Source organism: Diadema antillarum, unplaced genomic scaffold (assembly GCF_040938485.1).
Source record: "Diadema antillarum isolate AM-2024a unplaced genomic scaffold, OU_Dant_1.0 seq00000454_RagTag, whole genome shotgun sequence".
Lineage (NCBI taxonomy): Eukaryota > Metazoa > Echinodermata > Echinoidea > Diadematoida > Diadematidae > Diadema > Diadema antillarum.
This window is the reverse complement of record NW_027271426.1, coordinates 2,175,001-2,197,442: the sequence shown is the minus strand read 5'-3', so window position 1 is coordinate 2,197,442 and position 22,442 is coordinate 2,175,001. Positions and strand designations below refer to the sequence as shown.

The 22,442-nt window shown below is 41.8% G+C and overlaps 1 protein-coding gene across 1 annotated transcript in view; it reads left to right on the top strand.

The window, feature by feature from the left end:
- Positions 1–392: 392 nt before the first annotated feature.
- Positions 393–22,442, top strand: part of LOC139732893 (uncharacterized) — a 45,565-nt gene continuing 23,515 nt past the window's right edge. The window contains exons 1-2 of the mRNA XM_071643730.1: positions 393–4,423; positions 7,548–7,599. Coding sequence (XP_071499831.1) covers positions 393–4,423; positions 7,548–7,599 — 4,083 coding nt within the window. The remainder of the gene's footprint in view (positions 4,424–7,547; positions 7,600–22,442) is intronic.

The following is a 22,442-nucleotide window of genomic DNA, read 5'->3' as shown; positions in this document are numbered from 1 at the left end:
TACATTGAGTGATTGTTGCTATAGTAACGTGACTGTACATTGCAATGGATGTGTATTCTGAACTCATAAAAGTGGGGAAGGAGGCAGGGCTGACAGGCAAGGAATTGGTCGATTTTGCTAGGGATGAAAAGGAGAAACTAGACTTGAAGGAAGAAAAGCTCAGAGAGGAGCAACAAAAGGAAAGAGATGAACGACAAAAGGAAAGAGAGGAACGACAAAAGGAAAGGGAACATTTGGAGAAAATAAAAGAGCTGGAGCTGCAAATCGCAGCAGCCAGACCTAGGAATGATTCCCCTAGTAATGGCATGAAAAAGGTGAAATTACCTCTTTTCAATGAGAAAACAGATGACTTAGATTCCTATCTATGCAGATTCGAGAGATATGCGGAAAGCATGGGATGGGCCAGAACTCAGTGGGCCCTACCCCTCAGTACACTGTTGACGGGCAAAGGCCTGGAAGTGTATTCCCGAATGCCGTCAGAACTTGCAAATGATTACGATGAATTAAAGGCTGCCTTACTCCAAAGGTATGAGTTGAACGAAGAGGGATTTAGAGCTAAATTCCGGAGCTCGCAGGTAGAGCCTGGCGAGACTCACAGTCAGTTAGCCGAGAGGCTGAAGCGCTATCTCTTGCGTTGGTTAGAGTTAGCTGGTTTTAGGGCTGAGTTTGATGACCTAATTCAATTGATGATAATGGATCAAATTTATGCCAGGAGCTCGAAAGAGCTGAAGCAGTTTGTTCGCGAGAGACATCCGACAAACTTAGATGAAATGACGAAGCTAGCGGATCAATACAGTCAAGCCCACCCCCATAAGGAACAAAAGAGCAACTCCTACAAAGACCAAAAGCGACCTGACAAGGGCCAAAGTCAGGGTCATTCGGCTTCCAAATTCAGTGGCCCACAAGGAAATAAGGGGTCAAGTGGTTGTTATGTTTGTGGGAAGGCAGGTCATTTGGCTCGAAACTGCCAGGCCAAAACGAATAGTCCGAGACTAAACCGGGCTGCTGCTTTGGATGAAATGAAGGGGTCTGAGGAGAAGACTAGTCAGGACCGAAAGGGGGCTGCCTGTATTGAGGCTAACACCGTTAGATATGAAACGGCAAGACAGCCGGGCTCGTATGTGAAGCTAGCTTCGGGGGATGAAATACCCCTTCTCGAGGCAGGATGCTCTTCGGGAGTCAGACCATCAGGTGTGAACATGCCTGTTCTTCAGGGAAAAGTAGAAGGGCATGTAGTGTCCGTTCTAAGGGACAGTGGCTGTAGTACAGCCGTGGTAAAGTCAGTGTTCGTTAGAACCCCTCAGATTGTTGCAGGGCAGAAGAAGAGGGTGGTTTTGATAGACGGGACTGTCAGAGAATTCCCCATTGCTAGGGTATGGGTAGACACGCCTTTCTACACTGGGGAAGTGGAAGCTCTGGTTATGGAAGACCCAATGTATGAGCTTATTTTGGGGAATATTCCCGGGGTCAGGGACCAAAATAATCCCGATCCACAGTGGTCACTTGATAGTGACGAGGTAGTGGTAGAGGAGGAAGAGATGGTAGAATCATCCGAGGGAGGGGCGGTAGAGACACGTGGCCAGAAGGCGCAAAGTGCGAAACCCCTCAAACCACTGCCGACAGCAAGTGCACTCTCACTCGCGACGAGTAAAGGTGAGTATGAAGCAGCGCAAAAGGCTGACCCGACGCTAGCGAAAGCTTGGCGAGCAGCGGAGAGTGGTCAGAAAACGACCACAAGCAAAGGAAATGAGAGCAAGTTTCTCGTGCATCGAGGCCTGCTCTATCGCGAATTCCAATCTACAAAATTGGAATATGGCAAGCCAGTTCGACAATTGGCCGTACCGAGCGCATACCGTGATGGATTAATGGCGCTTGCCCACGATGGCATAATGTCTGGGCACCTAAAAACACAGAAAACACTCGACCGATTACAGCAAAGCTTCTATTGGCCAGGTATGGGAGATGACGTCCGGCGATATTGCATATCATGTGATATCTGTCAGCGCACCGTGAATAAGGGGAGCGTGGGTCGCGTGCCGCTCGCGAGCATGCCGCTCATTGATACTCCGTTCAAGCGCGTGGCGATTGACCTCGTAGGACCTTTTGACCCCAAGACCGATCGTGGGAATCGGTATGTTTTGACGCTGGTCGATTATGCAACTCGCTACCCAGAAGCTATTGCATTACCGAGCATTGAAACCGAGCGAGTGGCTGAGGCGCTTGTCGAGATGTTTAGCCGCTTAGGTTTGCCAGACGAGATTCTCTCTGATAGAGGGGCGCAGTTCACTTCTGAGCTAATGAGGGAGTTAGGGCGTTTGCTGTCCGTAAAGCAGCTTAACACAACTCCGTACCATCCCATGTGCAATGGGTTGGTTGAGAGATTCAACGGAACTCTCAAAGCCATGCTGCGACGAATGAGTGCAGAGCGACCCAAAGATTGGGACCGTTATTTACCGGCATTGTTGTTCGCGTATCGGGAGGTACCACAAGCTAGCCTTAGCTTTAGTCCGTTTGAGCTACTGTATGGTAGGACTGTACGTGGACCTCTCTCCCTGATTAAGACAATCTGGGAAGCGGAAACAGTCGACGAAGAGGTCAAAACAACATACGAGTATGTTGTGGACCTACGAGCGAGACTCGAGGAGACTTGCAAAGTGGCGCATGAGGAGCTCAAGCGCGCATCGAAAAGATATGCCAAGTACTATGACGCAAAGGCGCGTGACAGGAAGTTTGAGGTTGGCGATAAAGTGCTCATTATGAGGCCAACGAGCGCAAGCAAACTCCTGATGCAATGGCAGGGACCGTATACGGTCACAGGCACACTAGGGCGATGTGATGTGAGAGTTGAGGTCAATGGCAAGGTCAAGACCTACCATGTTAACCTCTTGAAGAAGTATGTTGACCGTGCGCGAAGTAGGGACAATGGAGTCCAAGCGAATGCCATCTCCGTGGTCGAGGAGGAGGTCGAACCCGATCTCGACCGACCGTGCATAGGACTGCCCGCCTTATCGCAGAATGAGAGCGTGGCTGACGTGGTGATAGATGCGGAACTGACCGAGTCACAAGCAGCGCAGGTAACCGATCTGCTAAATCAGTTTGATGCGCAATTAACCGATGTACCAGGGCGAACAAACGCAATGGAATGCTCAGTGACACTTACTACCGCTGACCCCGTGGTAAGCAAGCCGTATCCCCTACCACAATCTATGCAAGCTGCGGTAAAAGCAGAATTGAGCGAAATGCTGAAGATGGGCGTGATAGAGAAATCACGATCCAAGTACGCGTCACCGATCGTACTAGTGAAAAAGAAGGACGGAAGTAACAGATTTTGCGTCGACTACCGCAAATTGAATGCTATAACTGTGTTTGACCCAGAACCTATTCCGATTGCTGACACTCTCCTAGCGAAGCTGTCAAGAGGTAAGTACTTTTCGAAGTTCGACCTCAGCAAGGGGTATTGGCAGATACCCATGGCCGAGTCTGATAAGGAGAAAACAGCATTTGTCACCGCTGAAGGCCTGTTTCACTTCACCGTGCTGCCATTTGGTATGGTGAATGCACCAGCCACCTTCTCACGGCTGATGCGAGAAGTGCTGTTTGGACTCGACAATGTAGTGAACTACATCGACGATATCCTTGTGTTCTCCGAGACCTGGGAAGAACACTTGGATTCCTTGCAAGCTGTACTCTCGAGGCTTGCAGATGCTGGGTTAACCGCGAAGCCAAGTAAATGTCATGTGGGCTTCAAGACGCTCGACTTTCTAGGGCATGTCGTAGGTGGCGGCACGCTGAAGCCTCACCCCGAGAAAGTAGAGCAGATCTTGCAGGCGGAAGTGCCGCAAACAAAGCGGGAGGTACGCGCGTTTCTAGGGCTAGCTGGGTATTACCGCAAGTTCATACCCAACTTCGCAGCTATCGCCGCACCGCTGTCGGACTTAACAAAGAAAGACAGAGCCAACCGCGTAGACTGGGGACCCCTGGAAGAGCAGGCGTTCAACACGCTGAAGTCCCGACTGACTTCATCCCCCATACTCCATCTTCCAGACCATGAATCCCCGTTCATACTTACGACTGACGCGTCTGACGTAGGCATTGGCGCAGTACTCATGCAGCGCGTAGAGGGAGAGAAGTTCCCTATCGCATACATCAGCCGGAAGTTGTCAGACACAGAGCGACGGTATGCCGTCATAGAGCGAGAGTGCCTCGCAATTGCATGGGCAGTAAAAAAGTTCGATGTTTACCTATATGGGAGAGAGTTTGAACTTGAGGTGGATCATCGTCCCCTCATGTACATTGCCAAGGCTAAGTTGCAAAACAACCGAGTCTTGCGCTGGGCACTTGCCCTCCAATCCTACCGCTACCACGTGACCGCTGTCAAGGGAACAGATAACGTTGGGGCAGACTTCCTTAGCCGATGTCCAGAGTAAGAGGGGCAGGTTTACCCATATCAAGGGGATTATCGAATGTTGATATTGTCATGTGTATGTACGGACAAATTAGTTTCATACGTGAAAATACTATTGTAGATAGCAGTACTATCTTGAAATGGGGGGTTGTGTCATGATATGACATATTTTGTATTTGTCACGTAATAATTTGTCTCATTGTACTACTGGTTATTGTGTAGCTCATGTAAGAAATTGATGTTATGGCAATGGTTACAAAAGAAGTGCAGCTTTAAAGACAAAAGCTTGCATCAAAATAACCATATAAGGAGATGTTGCGATGCACAATCAAAGTAAAAGAGAGTGATTTGGAATTAAATGTTTTAGGGATGAGTAAACCCTACATGACGTCAAAATACGAGGAAAGGGTATCCCTGGTAGTATGCCTCATACTATCTGGTATGTGGACGTCATTCACGACGTCAAACACAAGTTTCTAGCTAGGTCAAAACAGGACCACTTCAAAGAATTTTGGTTTCCGTGGACAGGAAGTGATGACGTCAAGCAGAGGCTTGACCAATGCAAAATGAGATACTCAGGAAAGTTTTGACAGACAGAAAACGCCAACCAATAAGAAAAGGGGGCAGGACTTCTATGAAAACTTTCTAGGAAGTCACTTGACTTCATTTAATTAATTTTACATGGAGACCTATGGTCCAACAAATGTATAAATATGCAGTGTTTGGGCACAAAATTCAGATGCCACATTATTTGCGGAACACTCAGGACCAGGCTACGGTACTTCGAGATTGCGAAGTTAGAGTAGCAGAGTGTTATTTGGAATCAGTGTGATTCAGGGATTGTTGCATTTCGGCTGGGACAGCCTGACCATCCAGCAGAGAATCTAGGAGGATTCGAGTGTAAACACCAACAACTGTTGTAAGTACACGATCATTTAATTGAAGTTGTTTATGCCTTGTAAGTTCCTATGTAATTCCCGATATTGCATTGTATGTGTGATGGTTGTATGTCAAACCGAATTTTAATTGCATTGTGAAAGAAATAGAGAATTAGAACAACGCTAAGATTTTAATGGGCTGATTAATCACCCCTATTCCACATTGAAAGATAATTATCCATGGTGAAACATTATTATGGAAATTATGTGTGGCTAATCAATGTTGATATGATGGAATATATAATCATATGTTTTGTTTAAGTTATATGAATAAGAATCAGGAATAACTAAAGACCACAAATTATAAGGGAGGTATCATGTTATTAAATTAACAGGGTGTTTAGGGTTCCAGGGAGAGAGCCACCGTTTAGGGTTCCAGCGAGGACCAAGTTTAGGGTCCAGAGAGGACCAGAAGTAAGGGGAGACGACCCGCTACTTCAGGCAGGGCATCGTCTACAACCTAGAGCAACCAAGCACGGGAGCTTCTAGAATAAACCAACGAGCAGAGCAACCAAGCTCAAGATCAAGTGGAATTGGAAATCTGTATTCAAGTTTGTACCATGTTATTATAATTGTAAACGACCATAATTTGAGACGAGTATAATAAATCTTATTGCTTGTTACATTATAAGAACACTGTGTAATTGGCTACTTATTTCGAGGCACTGTAGTTGCACAAGTTGAAGGAGTTGATTGAGTGAATGGTCTGCTTAACAATCTGCTGCATTTAGAGAAAGTCAGCCTTTGACTATAGAAAAGATCCCAGTCGCAGGGAGGACTTTCGTTCCCCACATTCAGAGGAAAGTCCCCTGTGACATACACAAACGGCCTAACGATACAACTAAAAGGATCGACTGTGTGTCATTGGATTTATAAGTAACGTTAGAACAAAGGCCTATTAAACGTGAGGGCTAACGTTGACTGTTTGTGTTAACTGTGCTAGACCTCTTTCTTCGGGCAGGTAGGATTTAATTCGGGTAGAAACTCGGGTTTATGGAACATTAAAGAACTGTTAGTTATATTCCAAGTCAACGTTAGATTTTAGAACAGAAGTAGCTGTTGTTAGGATGCCTAACAAAACAGTTAACGGCTAACGTTAGATAGCGTTGAACGTACGGTAAAGTTTGTTAGGTAGGCACCTTGCCTCTAAATCTAACGTTAACTAGGTCTAGAGATATTCTAACGTTTATACACCCCAAGTGGACTCACTTTTCCACTTTTGGATTGACAAAATGTGCTTCAATTATGTTTTTATACTCAGTAAATGAATGTTTGAATTTCCTTTCATTTTCGGACTAACGAAACGTATTTTTATAGGCCCTACCAAGATCCATATTTCTATTTGATTCTTTGTCGGATTAACAAACTAACGCTAGACCCTAGTAACGAACCTTTAGAATAACGACAAAAAGTTCGTAAAACAAACCCTTTTAGTTTGCTAATGCTAGACTTTAGAGTTTGTCTTTTCCGAACTAAAAAGTATTAGGCCTAGACGATCTAGAGAATATCTAGTTTTAATAGACCCCTACTACTGTACTAGATTCTATGTGCATCTCACACGTATTGTTAGCGCTAGTTAGTATAGTATTGTCAATTAGAATGTAACAAGTTAGTCGTACTCGTAGATCTATAGGTTCTAGTAGCTCGAATTTAACGTTAAAAAGTATTAACTTGTAGGCCTAACTATATGAGAACGGTTACTAGATCTAACCGTTAGTGTTAGTTGCCTTGGTTTTAAAATTACAGCGCAACTGTGTAAAAATAACACCCCTGCCCCTGTTCGTGTGTCTTTTCTTTATGTTAAAATTCAGAGTATTTTCTTTACAAGTTTGTCAAATCTGAGGCAAATTGTGACTAGTAACGTTAGAACCTGATACTCGGACGTTTTGGAGACACCCAACTATTCAACGTTAGATAAAATAGCTGCAACATGCATGCACATAAAAGTCATGGCCACATTACCGTACACGTGTATGTCAAACTGGTGATTGTCTTCCGGGTCAGTATCGGATTATTGAACCTGGCGTGTTTCTACAGCGCTGACACTGGAAACTAGAACTACCTCATTACAGCGTGTTTCTACAGAGAATCCGATAGACCTAGCATTTGCAAGCGCGTAATCAAACAGTGCGCTAACGCGGAACCGGGTTGTTTCTACAGAAAGCGCATAATCGGATTGAATCCGATTCTCCACCTGAATGCAGGTGTGACCGGATGTCTGGAAAGTTGGCTGGTGCATTGTGGGCCTGGTTCAAGGTCAAGCATCTACTGATGATGCGGATGCGATCACCGATTGAACGAAACTGAGCACAGGGCCTGCCTAGCTAGCCTAGCCCTGGGCCGGCCGGCCCGGCCTAGTGTGGGTACAAGTTACGACCGGCTGCTGGACGAATTTGTTTTCATCTAACTTAACGTTAGGGCTCCTACTCTAACGTTAGCTCCAACGTTTATATGGATTAGAAACTAGTTTTGTTTTCTACCAATTCTTTGGTTCGTCAATTTTTCACGGATCTTAAGGTTGGATTTTTATAACTGGATTAGCGGGGGCCTATCACATGTGACGAGACAACAGCAGTTCACAGAGACACAGCTTATGTCGCGTCTGACTGAGTTCTGTAAGTTCTATCATCAATTTAACTAGTTTCTAGAGTAGAAGTAGAACCTCCTACTCAACTGTTGGGATAGGCCCAACGTTAGGCATATTTCTAGTCTAACATTTAACGCTAAAAAGTTAAGATAAAAAAAAAATTATTAGATTAGGGCCTAGCAGTTACACGTTACTTTTATTAGGCGTAAAGAGTCGTTGGGCCTACTGCGACTGGATACTAGCGTTAGTCTATCTTACTACTAGTTACAAGTTAGCTCTAATGTTAGACTATTCATGTTACTGATTTCCACATTTCTACTTGTCATTAGGCCTAACGTTAGATTCTAACGTTACCAAGTACTATGAATATAGGCCTAGTACTTTTACTAACGTTCTTAAAGGGGCCCTGAAATCCAATTTTATTTGAAAACATCACTTTTGGGAATATAAGGGTGGTTCTAAGAAACATTCCATATTATAGGCTCTATTTTGATTAGATTGATTAGAAATGTCTTAAAGTCAATCTAGAACTAGAAGCTCTATATTCTATTAGTTTGGAAGGTGTTTTTTTTATTATTTTGTTAAATATTTCAGTAGACGTACTTTTCTACTGCATTACATAGATCTAGATCTACTGATGTCTTTACCAATGACTGACAGATGAGGAATAATATTGATTAGAAATGTCTTAAAGTAGATCTAACGTTAACGTTAACGTTAACGTTAACGTGTTAGTTTGGAAGGTGTTTTTTTTTTTTGTGGGCGTTCCCAAGTAATGCACTTGTCAATGTAATGACGCACCCCACTACCCCCGGACATGGGTGCGTCATGGTCATTTTTTGACTGACCACACGGGGTTTTTGACGCACCCCCACAGTCACTTTTTGACGGACCACACGGGGTTTTTGACGAACACCACAGTCACTTTTTTGACGGACAACACGGGGTTTTTGACGAACACCTAGGTCACTTTCTTGACGGACATCCTCGGTACATTTGACGCACCCCGTAAATACTGAAAGGATTTTTGCATACGCTTTATTCACGCAATTTAATTTTCTTTCGGTTCGTAAACACAATTTGTCAAAGTTTCGGCAAGTTTCCCTTACCCTGGCCCTGTAAGCACCGTACCGTCATTCACCGTACATCACTCTGCTGCTACGATATTCCGAATGTATGTGTGCATGCAATCCATAGTCACCTGGCCATGACTTGTCTTGCAGATGCGCTGTATGTGCGCGGCCATTTCTAGTCCGGTTGAATGCAACACATGGACGATGTACGTTCGATGAGGAATAACGATCACGCTGCTCACTTGCGAATTGCACAGCGTTAGCGAGCGAGTCGCGCACCACTAACACTCGACTTGCCTGCTACAGCAGGTACGCGCAGTTAGTACGCACCACGCAACGGTATACCAAGGAGGTACTAGGCAAGCCTAGTACCTCCTTGGGTATACCAAAGATCGTATACGGAATTCCGTATACGATCTTTGATTTTACTATTTAGTACTGTGAGGTTGAAATCGTTATATCGCTGAACAGTCCGTCTGGCTTGAGATTGAGTATGCGTGATTTCATGAGTTTGTTGGAAAGAAAATGTGAGGAGAAAGGGTGGCTTTTAAATCATTTTGCTTGCCAGATTCGGGCCTACTCTAGGGACAGTGATTTTCCGCGATCGCGGAAAACGGACGGAAAACGCGGAAACGGCCTTTTGAAACGGAAAAAATATTCCACACGGAAAATCACGGAAAATCACTTTTTAACAAAATAAAACACATAAAAGTAAAAATAAATCCAACAGAAGCTGTGAACTAATCATTATTACATGTCCACGATATTCACAGACTGCGGAAACTGAGTTTCTAAGCCAAGTTGTGTTAGTTGCAAGTTCTAGCGATGTCTAACGGCGTTAGATCTAGCGATTTGTCACGATTTCAATAACTGTTGAACACTTACTCAGTTTGATCCAACACCAACAATCATAACCATAGAAGAAAGTCCATTTATATTCCAAAACACAACGTGTGTCTCGCCGAATAATGTGTGATGATAAAGCCAGTATTTTGGCAGTAAAAGTAGCGGCAACAGAAGAAACTGTCTAACTGTCTAACTGTTTTCTGCTCGCGGTAAGCTGTCAGCAGGTGAGTGGAGTGGTGACTTGCTATGCCTGCCTAGCCTGCTATGTCGTGTGTAGAGCACAGCGCACAATGCATGATTCAGGAGAGAAGAGTGATCGAACTCCAAGTTCACGCAGAAAAAAGAAAAATCCCACGATGCCAAGGTGCCATGCCAGACTGGCATGGGTGGGGTGGAGAGAGAGAGACCAATCAACAGAAGAAACCGCGCGTACTGGCGCATTCTTGGAGGTCATGAACTGTCTGGGGTGTTGGAGATGAACAGGGAAAGGGCCTGTTCCCAGGCCCTCTCTCTCCAGTCAAGAAATTGACACGTGCGCGCAAATTCTTCTGCCAACCAGCCAGCTGTCGGAATGTGCTTTGAAGTTTATGGCAGCCTGGCCTGGCTGGCATGAATGGGTGTTGAGTTTCAATCAATATCTACTGTTGTTTTATTTTTGTATTTGAACATGTCGTTTCACCTGACAGAAACACGAAAATCGGGAAGGTGTAGGGGAGAGGTTTTTGTTGTGTTGCAATGTGTGTGTGTTTTCCTCGTTTTTTTTTTTTTTTTTTTGGGGGGGGGGAGGGTGGGGGGGGGGACTGAGGCCAGAATGGGGAGAGATCAGAGTGAGATGAGTGCTAGTTTCTTGTCTGGATTATTGACTGAAGAAAGATAAATTGATTGTTCCTTTAGTGCTGAAATTTTTCATCTGTTTAGACCTTCTGAAGGAATATAAAGACTTGACTAGACAGTAGTACACTGTAAGTCACTTGACTAGCAAGTCAAGAAAGAGGACATTCATAATGATAGTTGTTGATACTGCAGGCCAGGCTTTGATAGTGATACACAAATATGTACTGTCCCACGGCATGATTGACTGGATTACAATGTATTGACTGAAGAAAGATTCAGGTAGATTGATCGTTCTTTTAGTGCTGAAGTTTTTATCAACACTGCTTATTAAACTGATTATCATGTATTCTGTTTGCAGCTTCTAATCAAAGGAATAAAAACACTTGACTAGCATAAAGTCACTAGCTGAGACTCAGAGACTTATTTCACTTTGTATATTTTTTTTTCTAATTTGTAGACAGCAGTGTAAACAGTCGTGTAAACAGCAGTGTAAACAGCCCTCTTTATCATCGCCATAATTAACCTTGCAGATTTACACATTATGCAATACTCTTCGAACATTATCACTGTGGCAACCTATTTGTTAAACCGCCATTTGGCAACCTAAAAAACTCTATAGGTTGCCCGGCTGGCAACCAAGGAAAAAAGTTTAGTGACAGCCCTGTGCATGTTTTGACAGTCGAAATAAATAAATTGTCATACTGATGTTTCATTTCATTTGTCTTCATGGGTGTGTGGTATGTACAGAGGTTGGAAATCATCAGGTATACACTATGCATAACATGTATGAATGTATACACGATTACACAAGTACACAAACTTCAAATAGCAATCTTTTAATTTTTGTTCATTTTTGCATGCAAATACATGTAAACGGAATTTGCATTTTTTGTATGTACAATTCATATGGGAAAACGGAATTTCCGTTTTTTCACCATGTTGAAACGGAATTCATGATTTTCTGAAACGGAAAAGGCAATTTTTTGAAACGGAAAATCACTGCCCCTACTACTCCAAAACGCTTCCCGACTTTGATTTTCACTTGCCGCCGCGGCCGCGGGAAAGCGCTCACTGTAAATTCACTCGCGGTACGTACGTGTGTACTGGTAGCGTGCAAAAATGCGTGCAGTTTTCCATAGCCAAGTGCATACCATGACGCACCCCTCGGTTCAGAATAATGCGTGTTATTTTCCATAGCCAAGTGACGTACCATGACGCACCCCTCGGTCAAAAATTTGACGACAATGATGGGATTTTGACGCACCTCTCGGTCAAAAATTTGACGGACATAGCTGGTAAAATGACGCACACCTGGGTCACAAATTTGACGGACCAAACGAGGAAATGACGCACCCATGTCCGGGGGTAGTGGGGTGAGTCATTACATTGACAAGTGCATAACGGCTAGAGTCTAACGTTAATCTGGACAATAAAAAGAAAAAGTCGTTAAAAATAAATAGAATGTTTCTAACGTTAATCGTGTTAGATATCCGTTTCACCACAAAAGTGGTATTGAGAACTTGAGGGTATTTTAAATCAACACAAATCAACATGCATTTGAATTTCAGGGCCCCTTTAAATTAGGCCCTAGACCTAGAGAACCACTCTAACTTAACAAGTTAAAACGTTCAGTATAACGTTTGTCTAACTGTCAGAGTCTTAAACACAAACGGCCTAACGTTACAACTAAAAGGATCGACTGTGTGTCATTGGATTTATAAGTAACGTTAGAACAAAGGCCTATTAAACGTGAGGGCTAACGTTGACTGTTTGTGTTAACTGTGTTAACTGCTGCTAGACCTCTTTCTTCGGGCAGGTAGGATTTAATTCGGGTAGAAACTCGGGTTTATGGAACATTAAAGAACTGTTAGTTATATTCCAAGTCAACGTTAGACTTTTAATAGAACAGAAGCAGCTGTTGTTAGGATGCCTAACAAAACACTTAACGGTTAACGTTAGATAGCGTTAATTCTATTAAACGTACGGTAAAGTTTGTTTAATAGGTAGGCACCTTGCCTCTAAAATCTAACGTTAACTAGGTCTAGACATATTCTAACGTTACACCCCAAGTGGACTCACTTTTTCCACTTTTGGATTGACAAAATGTGCTTCAATTATAATATTTCGATACTCAGTAAATGAATGTTTGAATTTCCTTTCATTTTCGGACTAACGAAACGTCGTATTTTTATAGGCCCTACCAAGATCAATATTTCTATTTGATTCTTTGTCGGATTAACAAACTAGACCCTAGTAACGAACCTTTAGAATAACGACAAAAAGTTCGTAAAACAAACCCTAACACTAGTTTACTAATGCTAGACTTTAGAGTTTGTCTTTTCCGAACTAAAAAGTATTAGGCCCTAGGCCTAGAGAATATCTAGTTTTAATAGACCCCTACTAGATTCTATGTGCATCTCACACGTATTGTTAGCGCTAGTTAGTTTATACTATAAGTATTGTCAATTAGAATGTAACAAGTTAGTCGTACTCGTAGAACTATAGGTTCTAGTAGCTCGAATCTAACGTTAAAAAGTATTAGGCCTAACTATATGAGAACGGTTACTATTAATACTAGATCTAGTGTTCTGTTAGTTGCCTTGGTTTTAAAATTAGGTCCTAACGTTACAGCGCAACTGTGTAAAAATAACACCCCTGCCCCTGTTCGTGTGTATTTTCTTTATGTTAAAATTCAGAGTATTTTCTTTACAAGTTTGTCAAATCTGAGGCAAATTGTGACTAGTAACGTTAGAACCTGATACTCGGACGTTTTGGAGACACCCAACTACTGTAAAAGTGGATAATTCAACGTTAGATAGCTGCAACATGCATGCACATAAAAGTCATGGCCACATTACCGTACACATGTCTGTCAAACTGGTGATTGTCTTCCGGGTCAGTATCGGATTATTGAACCTGGCGTGTTTCTACAGCGCTGACACTGGAAACTGCCCCGGAAAGAACTACCTCATTAGACGGTTAAGTTAAGCGGAATCGGTATCGGAATCTGCATCGGAAAGAAACCGTTACTGGTGTGTTTCTACAGCCCCCTCTATCGGATACAATCCGATAGACCCGGAATTTGGGGTTCTGTAGAAACACGCTGATTAGACGGTTAAGTTAAGCGGAATCGGTATCGGAATCTGCATCGGAAAGAAACCGTTACTGGTGTGTTTCTACAGCCCCCTCTATCGGATACAATCCGATAGACCCGGAATTTGGGGTTCTGTAGAAACACGCTGATTGGTTAAAGCAGTTTTTCATTTTGCGCGCGTGCTAATGTAGGGAGAGGGGTGGGGAGTGGAAAGGGGGGGGGGGTCTGCTAAGACACCGAGTAATGGCGCTGCCCATGCCAAAAATACACATAGCGCGTCACAGAATTGGTCAATACCCATTCTTACACTAACGTTTAGATCGAGTCAGGCCTGACTGTTAGGCCGATCTGAGATGTCGGTAGATCTAGAAGTAGGTCTAGACTTTCTCTACACTGTAAAAACATCGGTGTTAGATTTAACACCACGGGTGTTAAATCAAACATCGATCAAACTTCAATAAAGGACCACACCCACAGGTGTTAAAAATGCACTGTGATGGTGTTGAAAAGTGTTCACCTGACACTTCGTGGTGTTAATTTGACGCTGTACTTGGTGTTATTTTGACACTGTAATGGTGTTAATTCAAAAATGACACCACATGGTGTTGATTTGATATTTGCTGGTGTTAATATCAATGGTTTAACACCCGTCCAGCTTCAATAAGGGACCACACCAGCTGGTGTTACTTTGGTGTAAATTCATTTTCACATTTTTTCAAAAATCTAGTATTTTAATGTAAAATTCTTGATCGTCTTGTTTAAATTAAAAATCAACAAGAAGTGCAGTTACTAAGAAACTCTTCAAAAAACAGTTTAAAATTTGGAAATGACACTCGGAGGTGTTAATCTAATACCATAAATGAGCACCGAAAATTTAACACCTGCTCGGTGTTCACTATTTAACACCGGACTTTTTTGCAGTGTATTTCCGAAAATGATTCTGTATAAAACACAGAAAAATAATCAAATTACGGTTTCTCAACTTGAAATGAAGTCTTGATTTTGGGATCACTGTGGTCCACGTAGCAGATCAGAGTCAAAAGTAAAAACACAGCAGTAGGTACGGCTGCAATACATGCAACTAGCTAGGTAGAGTAGCTGCGCGTACACGTAAACGTTGCAGTACTCCGCCGCGCCTGGGCTAGTCTAGCGGGCGACGTATTTTTAGCCTAAATCAGTGATTGGCAGTCAATAGAGGGCGCGACGATGTGGAAGTCAAGTTGGCTAAAAATCCGTCTAGTAAGAAACCTCCGAATAGAGGCGTGGAACCGGGTGTGGCAAGACAGTTGTCAGTCGTCAACTCTCGAAGTTTTATTGGCTGAGCATCGGATGTCAATCAAAACACGTCGCAGAGCCCGAAGAAATGCTAGTCTACTCTCCTAGGTATACTACAGATAATCTTTCAATAAAAATACAGTTTGCCTGTCTCTTTCAGCTTACTACAGTATTTTTTCACTCTTCTCCATTCTCTTTGAGGTGTATTACATCTTACCTTACTTCAAATAGAAAAGAATGATGGTAATCAGTGCAACTGACTTCAGTTGTAAATCAATGAGGGTTTTGCACATGGAAACTACGCCCAAATTACTGCCGAATGCAAACCTTCAATTATTGGAGTAAACTCTACTTGATATTTACTTTAATTGTACGTTTCGGAAATGTATTTCATATCATCACTCCCCTTTATTATTTTTAACCTTGAGTTACCATATATTTTTGTATTAAACTTTGTATGATATTTGCTTAACATCACTAAAGCTGCCGTCAAGACATCAACCCCTATATCGTAGCACCGTAGACTTTTAAACAGGCATTTTCTGTCGTGTTCACGCGTGATCACACTGTCACGGAAGAACTCGTCCGCGGTAACATGGGCGTCCAAAGGGAAAACAAAGAGGAGCTGCGACACAAAAAGATTCCTGCAAAGCCAAAGGCACAGGTGAAATATGGTGCATTCTTTGCAATCACGAAATTACGAGATGCGATCTATGTGGTCCTGGCAACAAATAAGGAGAAACCTATTCAATCTGATTCACATTTCTTTACAAATGCAAATGAGAACATCTTTCTGACCATTCCGAATGCATGCCAATGCAGAAAATTAAGCTAACCAATGTGGCTGATGCATATACACACACACACGCAAAGGAAGGGAAAAAAAAGCACGACCTACTTACGAAACTGAAGCATAACACGCACGATATGTGAACATGGCCAACGCTCATGCGTGTCCTTCAAATCCAAAGCATTTGTAATTTGGAGAAAACTTTTATACATAACGATTTATCGTATCATTTTAAGCATATTGTTGGCTGAATCAATTTTGTCACTGTTGCCTCTCATTTTCGTCACTCTTGATGTACAACTGTCTCACGTATTCAAAGGACAAGTTCACCTTCATAGACATGTGGGTTAAGTGAATGCAGCAATATCAGCAGAACACATGAGTGATAATTTGAGGAAAATCGGACAACCCGTTCAAAAGTTATGAATTTTTGAAGTTTCTGCTCAGTCATGGCTGGATGACAAGAATACTATGGCTTGTGATGTCACATGTGTACAGCAATATAAAAAAAGTATAAAGAAAATCAAACATATTTCCACTTTTCTCACATAACAAAAGAACAATCGACTTCTCTATTTCAGAGGCGAGGGGGATAATGTTACTTGTGTAACATACGTCAGTAACAAGTCCAGGAAATATGCACTTTATTCAAGAAGCGAAGTTTTTTGAAATTCTCTTATCATTTTCGTCATAATTATGGTTCTATGCATATGACATCATAGTCTTCTCATGTAGCAGTGATTGTGCAGATACTTTACAAATTCATAATTTTTAAACGGATTGTCAAGCTTTCCTCAAATTTTCACTGATGTGTTCTACTAATGTTGTTGCATTCACTTAACCCTCGTGTCTGTGAAGGTGAACTTGTCCTTTGAATACATGAGACAGTTGTACATGTAGGGTGACGAAAATGAGAGGCAACAGTGACAAAATTGCAGTGTTTGTCAATGAATCAATGAGGTTGGGTAATACATCAAATCCTTGTATCACTTTGCTGAGAGGTGCCTGGTTTCCAATACGCTATATCAAGACGTTTTCTCCAAGAGACATGTGCTGTGGATTAGAGGCTATACTACATGATGAGGTGCAAGTAAAGGGTGACGAAAATAAGCAGAAGAGGTGACAAAATCGACTGAGGCAACAATATGCTTAAATAATATTATACATATAAATGCATTCACTCAATCCACATGTCTAGTAAGGTGAACTTGTCCTTGAAGAACTCGAATGCAAAGCATATATCTCTGCGACAAAAACGTTTTGAAATAGTTCATTGAGAAGCATGTATGTCTAAACAAATTGGTGTAACGATTTGATGTAATATTCTAGCATATTGTTGGTTTAATCCATTTCGTCACCGCTGTTGCCCTTTTTCGTCACCCTTTATTCACTTCGTCATCATGTATTTGAGCCTATAATCTAGAACACTTGTCTCTTGGAGAAAACATATTGATGTAGAGCATTTGGAAGCCTGCAACTCTCAGCAAAGTGGTATTACGAGTTGATGCATTACCTTAGCACATCGGGGCTTGATTAGATTTCGTCACCGTTACTGCCTTTTTTCGTCATCTTGTGTGGTTCTGGATGTAGTACGGTGCAGGCCCTTGACGTATAAGGCACCGGGTGGGAGAGGGCACGTTGGGAGCGTTGGTAGTCAAAGTGAAGAAGACTTTGCTCAATCTTTGCTTTTAAAACCTCCTTAATATACTGTTAACGACTTCAGCTGGAAGTTAATTCCAAACCAGGATCGGTTTCACAAAAAAAAAGAGGGAAACTCGGTCGGTATAATGATGTTTTACAGTGCCTTACTGTGCAACATTTAGTTTGATTTGTAACGTAATTTTCGACATTTTTTTTTCTTACGTTACATTCTTTATATTTCTTTGCTGTAATATTTCGCTTGGCTATTACTTTAGTGAAAACAATTCCAGAATGCAGGGCTGGGACCAACCCCTCTACCACTTTGAAGAATGATTTTAATCTCCGGACCTGGCATCCCAAGGTAAGAGTAGGCAAGTTCAGTTTCTCCCTCATGCACGTTGTACAGTCTGGATCGCGGAAAATGTAGTCACTGCATAATATGAACCGTACAGCTCTTCGTTGCGGGGTTTTCCCCTGTCTGTCAACTCTTTGATGTACTTGAGCTATATATTCCAAAACACTTTTCTCTTTGATATAAGGTCTTGATATCGCACGTTGAGAAGTATACAAGTCTCAGTAATGCGGTATAACGAGTTGATGTACTAGTAATAAAGAATATTGTTGGCTGATTCGATTCCTGATGGCTGATTCGATATTGTTGGCTGATTCGATATTGTTGGCTGATTAATGATGGCTCGGTCACAGTAACTTCATATTAATGTATAGTTTGTTTGTTTTTCTTCTTCTTCTTCTTCTTCTTCGTTTTTATTACATAAAATTTGGCAACCTTACATCATCATTCTGGTCTTATCTTCTATCCGTTCTCCGTTTCTTTTTCACAAACACTGATTACTCGGGGCTTACAGCCAAACAAGCTTGCTTTCATGTAGGTCCCGTCATACTTCTCTTTGATCAACCCCATTTCGATTTCGATTTTGACCAGTTATCATTACATGTAATTACTGTGTTATCACCATGTATATTGTTTGTTTTCTGCACATTGTTCACAAGGTAAAAGAACTTGTCTGGTTTCTGTTGTAATGTTCATAAATGAGAAGTGTGAAAATAAATGAATTGAATTGAATTGAATTCCGTCACCGCTGCTGCCTGTTTTCGTCACCCGCTATTTACAACTATCTGATGCGTTTGAGTCCTCTCATCCAAGCCCACATGTCTTCCATAAAATATCTTCATAAAGCATAATAAGGGGCACACAGCTCTCAGTAAAGTGATATGACGAGTTGATTTATTACTTGAGCAAAATGTGGGCTGATTCGATTCCGTCACCGCTGTTGTCTTTTTTCGTCACCCTTTATCTACAAATGACTGATGCATTTGAGCCCTCTAATCAAAAGGACACATCTCTTGGATATTATAACACCTTGACAAAGCACATTGAGAAGCATGCATATCTCAATAAAGTGATATGACGAGTTGATTTATTGTCCCCGCCGAACGAGTTCGAGCAGGGGACTATGAAACGGGCTCCGTACGTGTGTGTGTCCGTGTGTCCGTCCGTCCGTCTGTCCGTCCGTCCGTCCGTGTGTCCGTGTGTCCGTGTGTGCGTCCGTGTGTGATCAAAATCTTCAATTTGCTACTTCTCTGTCATTTATGAGCCAATTTTGATTCTGTTTGCTTTATATGATAGCACTACATGGGAGCTTTGAAACTTCTACACAGAATTTCAGTCGTGACCTTTGACCTTGACCTTTGACCTATATTGTACATTTTGCTACAAAATGCTACTCCTTCGCCATTTCTAACCCGATTTCGATTCCGTTTGCTTTATGTGATGGCACTAGGTGAGGGCTTCAAAACTTCTACACAGAATTTTGACCTTTGACTTCTTTGACCTTTGACCTTGATTTTTTGACCTATATTGTACATTTTGCTACAAAATGCTACTCCTTCGCCATTTCTAACCCGATTTCGATTCCGTTTGCTTTATGTGATGGCACTAGGTGAGGGCTTCAAAACTTCTACACAGAATTTTGACCTTTGACTTCTTTGACCTTTGACCTTGATTTTTTACCTATATTGTACATTTTGCTACGAAATGCTACTCCTTCGCCATTTTTAACCCGATTTCGATTCCATTTGCTTTATATGATGGCACTAGTTGAGGGCTTCAAAACTTCTACACAGAATTTTGACCTTTGACTTCTTTGACCTTTGACCTTGATTTTTGACCTATATTGTACATTGGCTACAAAATGCTACTCCTTCGCCATTTCTAACCCAATTTCGATTCCATTTGCTTTATGTGATGGCACTAGGTGAGGGCTTCAAAACTTCTACACAGAATTTTGACCTTTGACTTCTTTGACCTTTGACCTTGATTTTTTACCTATATTGCACATTTTGTTACAAAATGCTACTTCCGGCGGGGACATATGTTACGCACCGCGTAATTTCTACTTTTCCTTGTTGCTTGAGCAAAATGTGCGCTAATTCGATTTCGTCACTGTTGCTGCCGGTTTTTGTCACTATTTATTTACAACTGTCTGATGCATTTAAGCCCTCTAATCCAAAGCATACGTCTCTTGGATAAGACGTATTGATTTAGCAAACTGAGAACCATGCAACTCCCAAGAAAGTGGCGTGACGAGTTGATATATCACGTAACCACATTTTGATCTCATTTGATTTCGTCATAGCTGGTGAATTTTTCGTCAACCTTGACGTACAACTTTCTGATGCATTTCAGTTGTCTAATCCGGCAAAGCTCATGCCACTTGAAAAAAAAAATATTGATAATGTACATTGTGATATACAACTGTAAAAAAAAATGGTATAACAATTTGATGAATTAGCTAATCATATCCTGGACTAAATCGATTTCGTCACCGTTGTAGCCTTTTTCGTAACCCTTCGTGTACAACGGCATCATGTATTTAAGACCTCGAATGCAAAGAGCATGTCTCTGGGAGAAAATGTCTTGATGTAGCACATTGAGAAACATGGAACACTAAGTAATTTGGTATAACAATTTGAAGCGTCATTTAGAAACATTGTTTGCTTCCGTCACCCTGATTGCCATTTTCGTCACCCTTTGTTTACAACCTCATCATGTATTTTCGACCCCTCTAATATAAACACGTCTCTTTCATAAATTTCTTGATATAGCACATTGAGAAGCATGCAGCCCTGTAATCCAAAGTACATTCTTCTTGGATAAAAACGCCTTGATAAAGCACAATACGAACCATTCGGCTCTCTGTAGAAAGGTATAAAGGGTGGAGTAGTACTTGAGTAAATTTTGGTCCAAATCGATTTCGTCACCGTTGCTGTCTGTTTCGTCACTCTTTATTTACATCTTCCTGATACAATTGAGCCCTCTAATCTAAAGCACATGCCCCTTGGAGAAAACGTCTTGCTGTAGCACAATGAGAACCATGCAACTCTCAGCAAAGTGGTATGACGAGTTGATATATTGCCTAACCACATTTAGGATTAGCTAAATTTCCTCACAGTTGCTGCCTTTATCTTCATCCTTTATGTACAACTTTCTGATGCATTTGAATCCCCATATCAAAAGCTCATTGGGATACATGTAACTCCGAAAAAAATTAACAATTCGACGTATTAGCTAATCATATCGTGGACTGAATCGATTTAGACACCGTTGCTGCCTTATTTCACCACCCTTCATGTACAATTAGTTTCATGTATTATTGAGCCCTAGAATGCAAAGCACACGTCACTGGGGGAAAACTTCTTGATGCACTGTAAAGCACACTGAGAAGCATGTAACTGCGATCATAGTCGTAAAACGATTCGATGTATTATTCAAGCGTATTGTTGCCTGAATCGATTTCGTCAGCGTTCTCCTTTTCTCTTTTCTTCGCCCTTTATTTACTGTACAACCTCATCATGTATATTAGCCCTCTAATCCAAATCACATGTGTCCTGGAAAAAAAAGAATCTTTTTGATATAGTACATTGAGAGGCATGTAACCCTTAGCAAAGTGGTATGATACTGTATTACCATAGCACATTGTAGGTTGATTCAATTTTGTCACCGTTGCTGCCTGTTTTCGTCACCCTTTCTGTACATTTGTCTGATGCATTTCAGCCCTCTAATTCAAAGCTCATGCCATTTGGAGAGAAATTCTTTATATAGCACATTGAGAAGCATACAATTCTAATCAAAGTGGCAGAATGATTTGATGTCTTCGCTAAGCATATTGTTGGCTGATTCGATTTTGTCACCCTGCTGCCTTATTTCCTCATCCTGTATTTACAACGTCATCAAGTACTTGAGCCTCTAATCCAAAGGGCACGTCTCTTGGATAAAATGTCTTGATTTGGCTCGTTGAGAAGCATGCAACTCTCAGCAATGTTGAATTACGAGTTGATGGATTATTTAAGAATATTGTGGCTGAATCGATTTCGTTACCGTTGCCGCCTTCTTTCGTCACCACTTATTTACAACTGTCTGAAGTATCTGACCCCTGCAATCCAAAGCACGTGTGTCTTGGACAAAACGTCTTGATAAAGCACATTCAGAAGCGTGCTACTCTAAGCAAAGTGGAAAATAAGTTGAGGTATTAGCTAAGCACATTGTGGGCTGATTTAATTTCGTCGCCGTTGCTGCCTTTTTCTGTCGTCCTTGGTTTACAACTGCATGTCTGATGCATTTAAGTTATGAGAGTGGGAAGGGGCTGATCTATGATTTGGGCCGTATTTCAAAGGGGATTATCAGCAAATACACGAGTGCTTTATTTTTGACCTTTTTAGTTTGTGTATGTTTGTCATTATGCTTGTCTTTGTGTGTGTCAATGCGTGTGTGTGCACGTGTGTAGGCATGAGTACGTGTGCGTGTTTTCATTCAATTTTTACAGCATAATATTCAGCCTTTTTATTATTGCTGTCACATCAACGTATATTGTAACTAAAAGAAGAATATTTCGTTTTCGGAATAACGAAACTGATTCTATTATCAGATTAACGATCCTT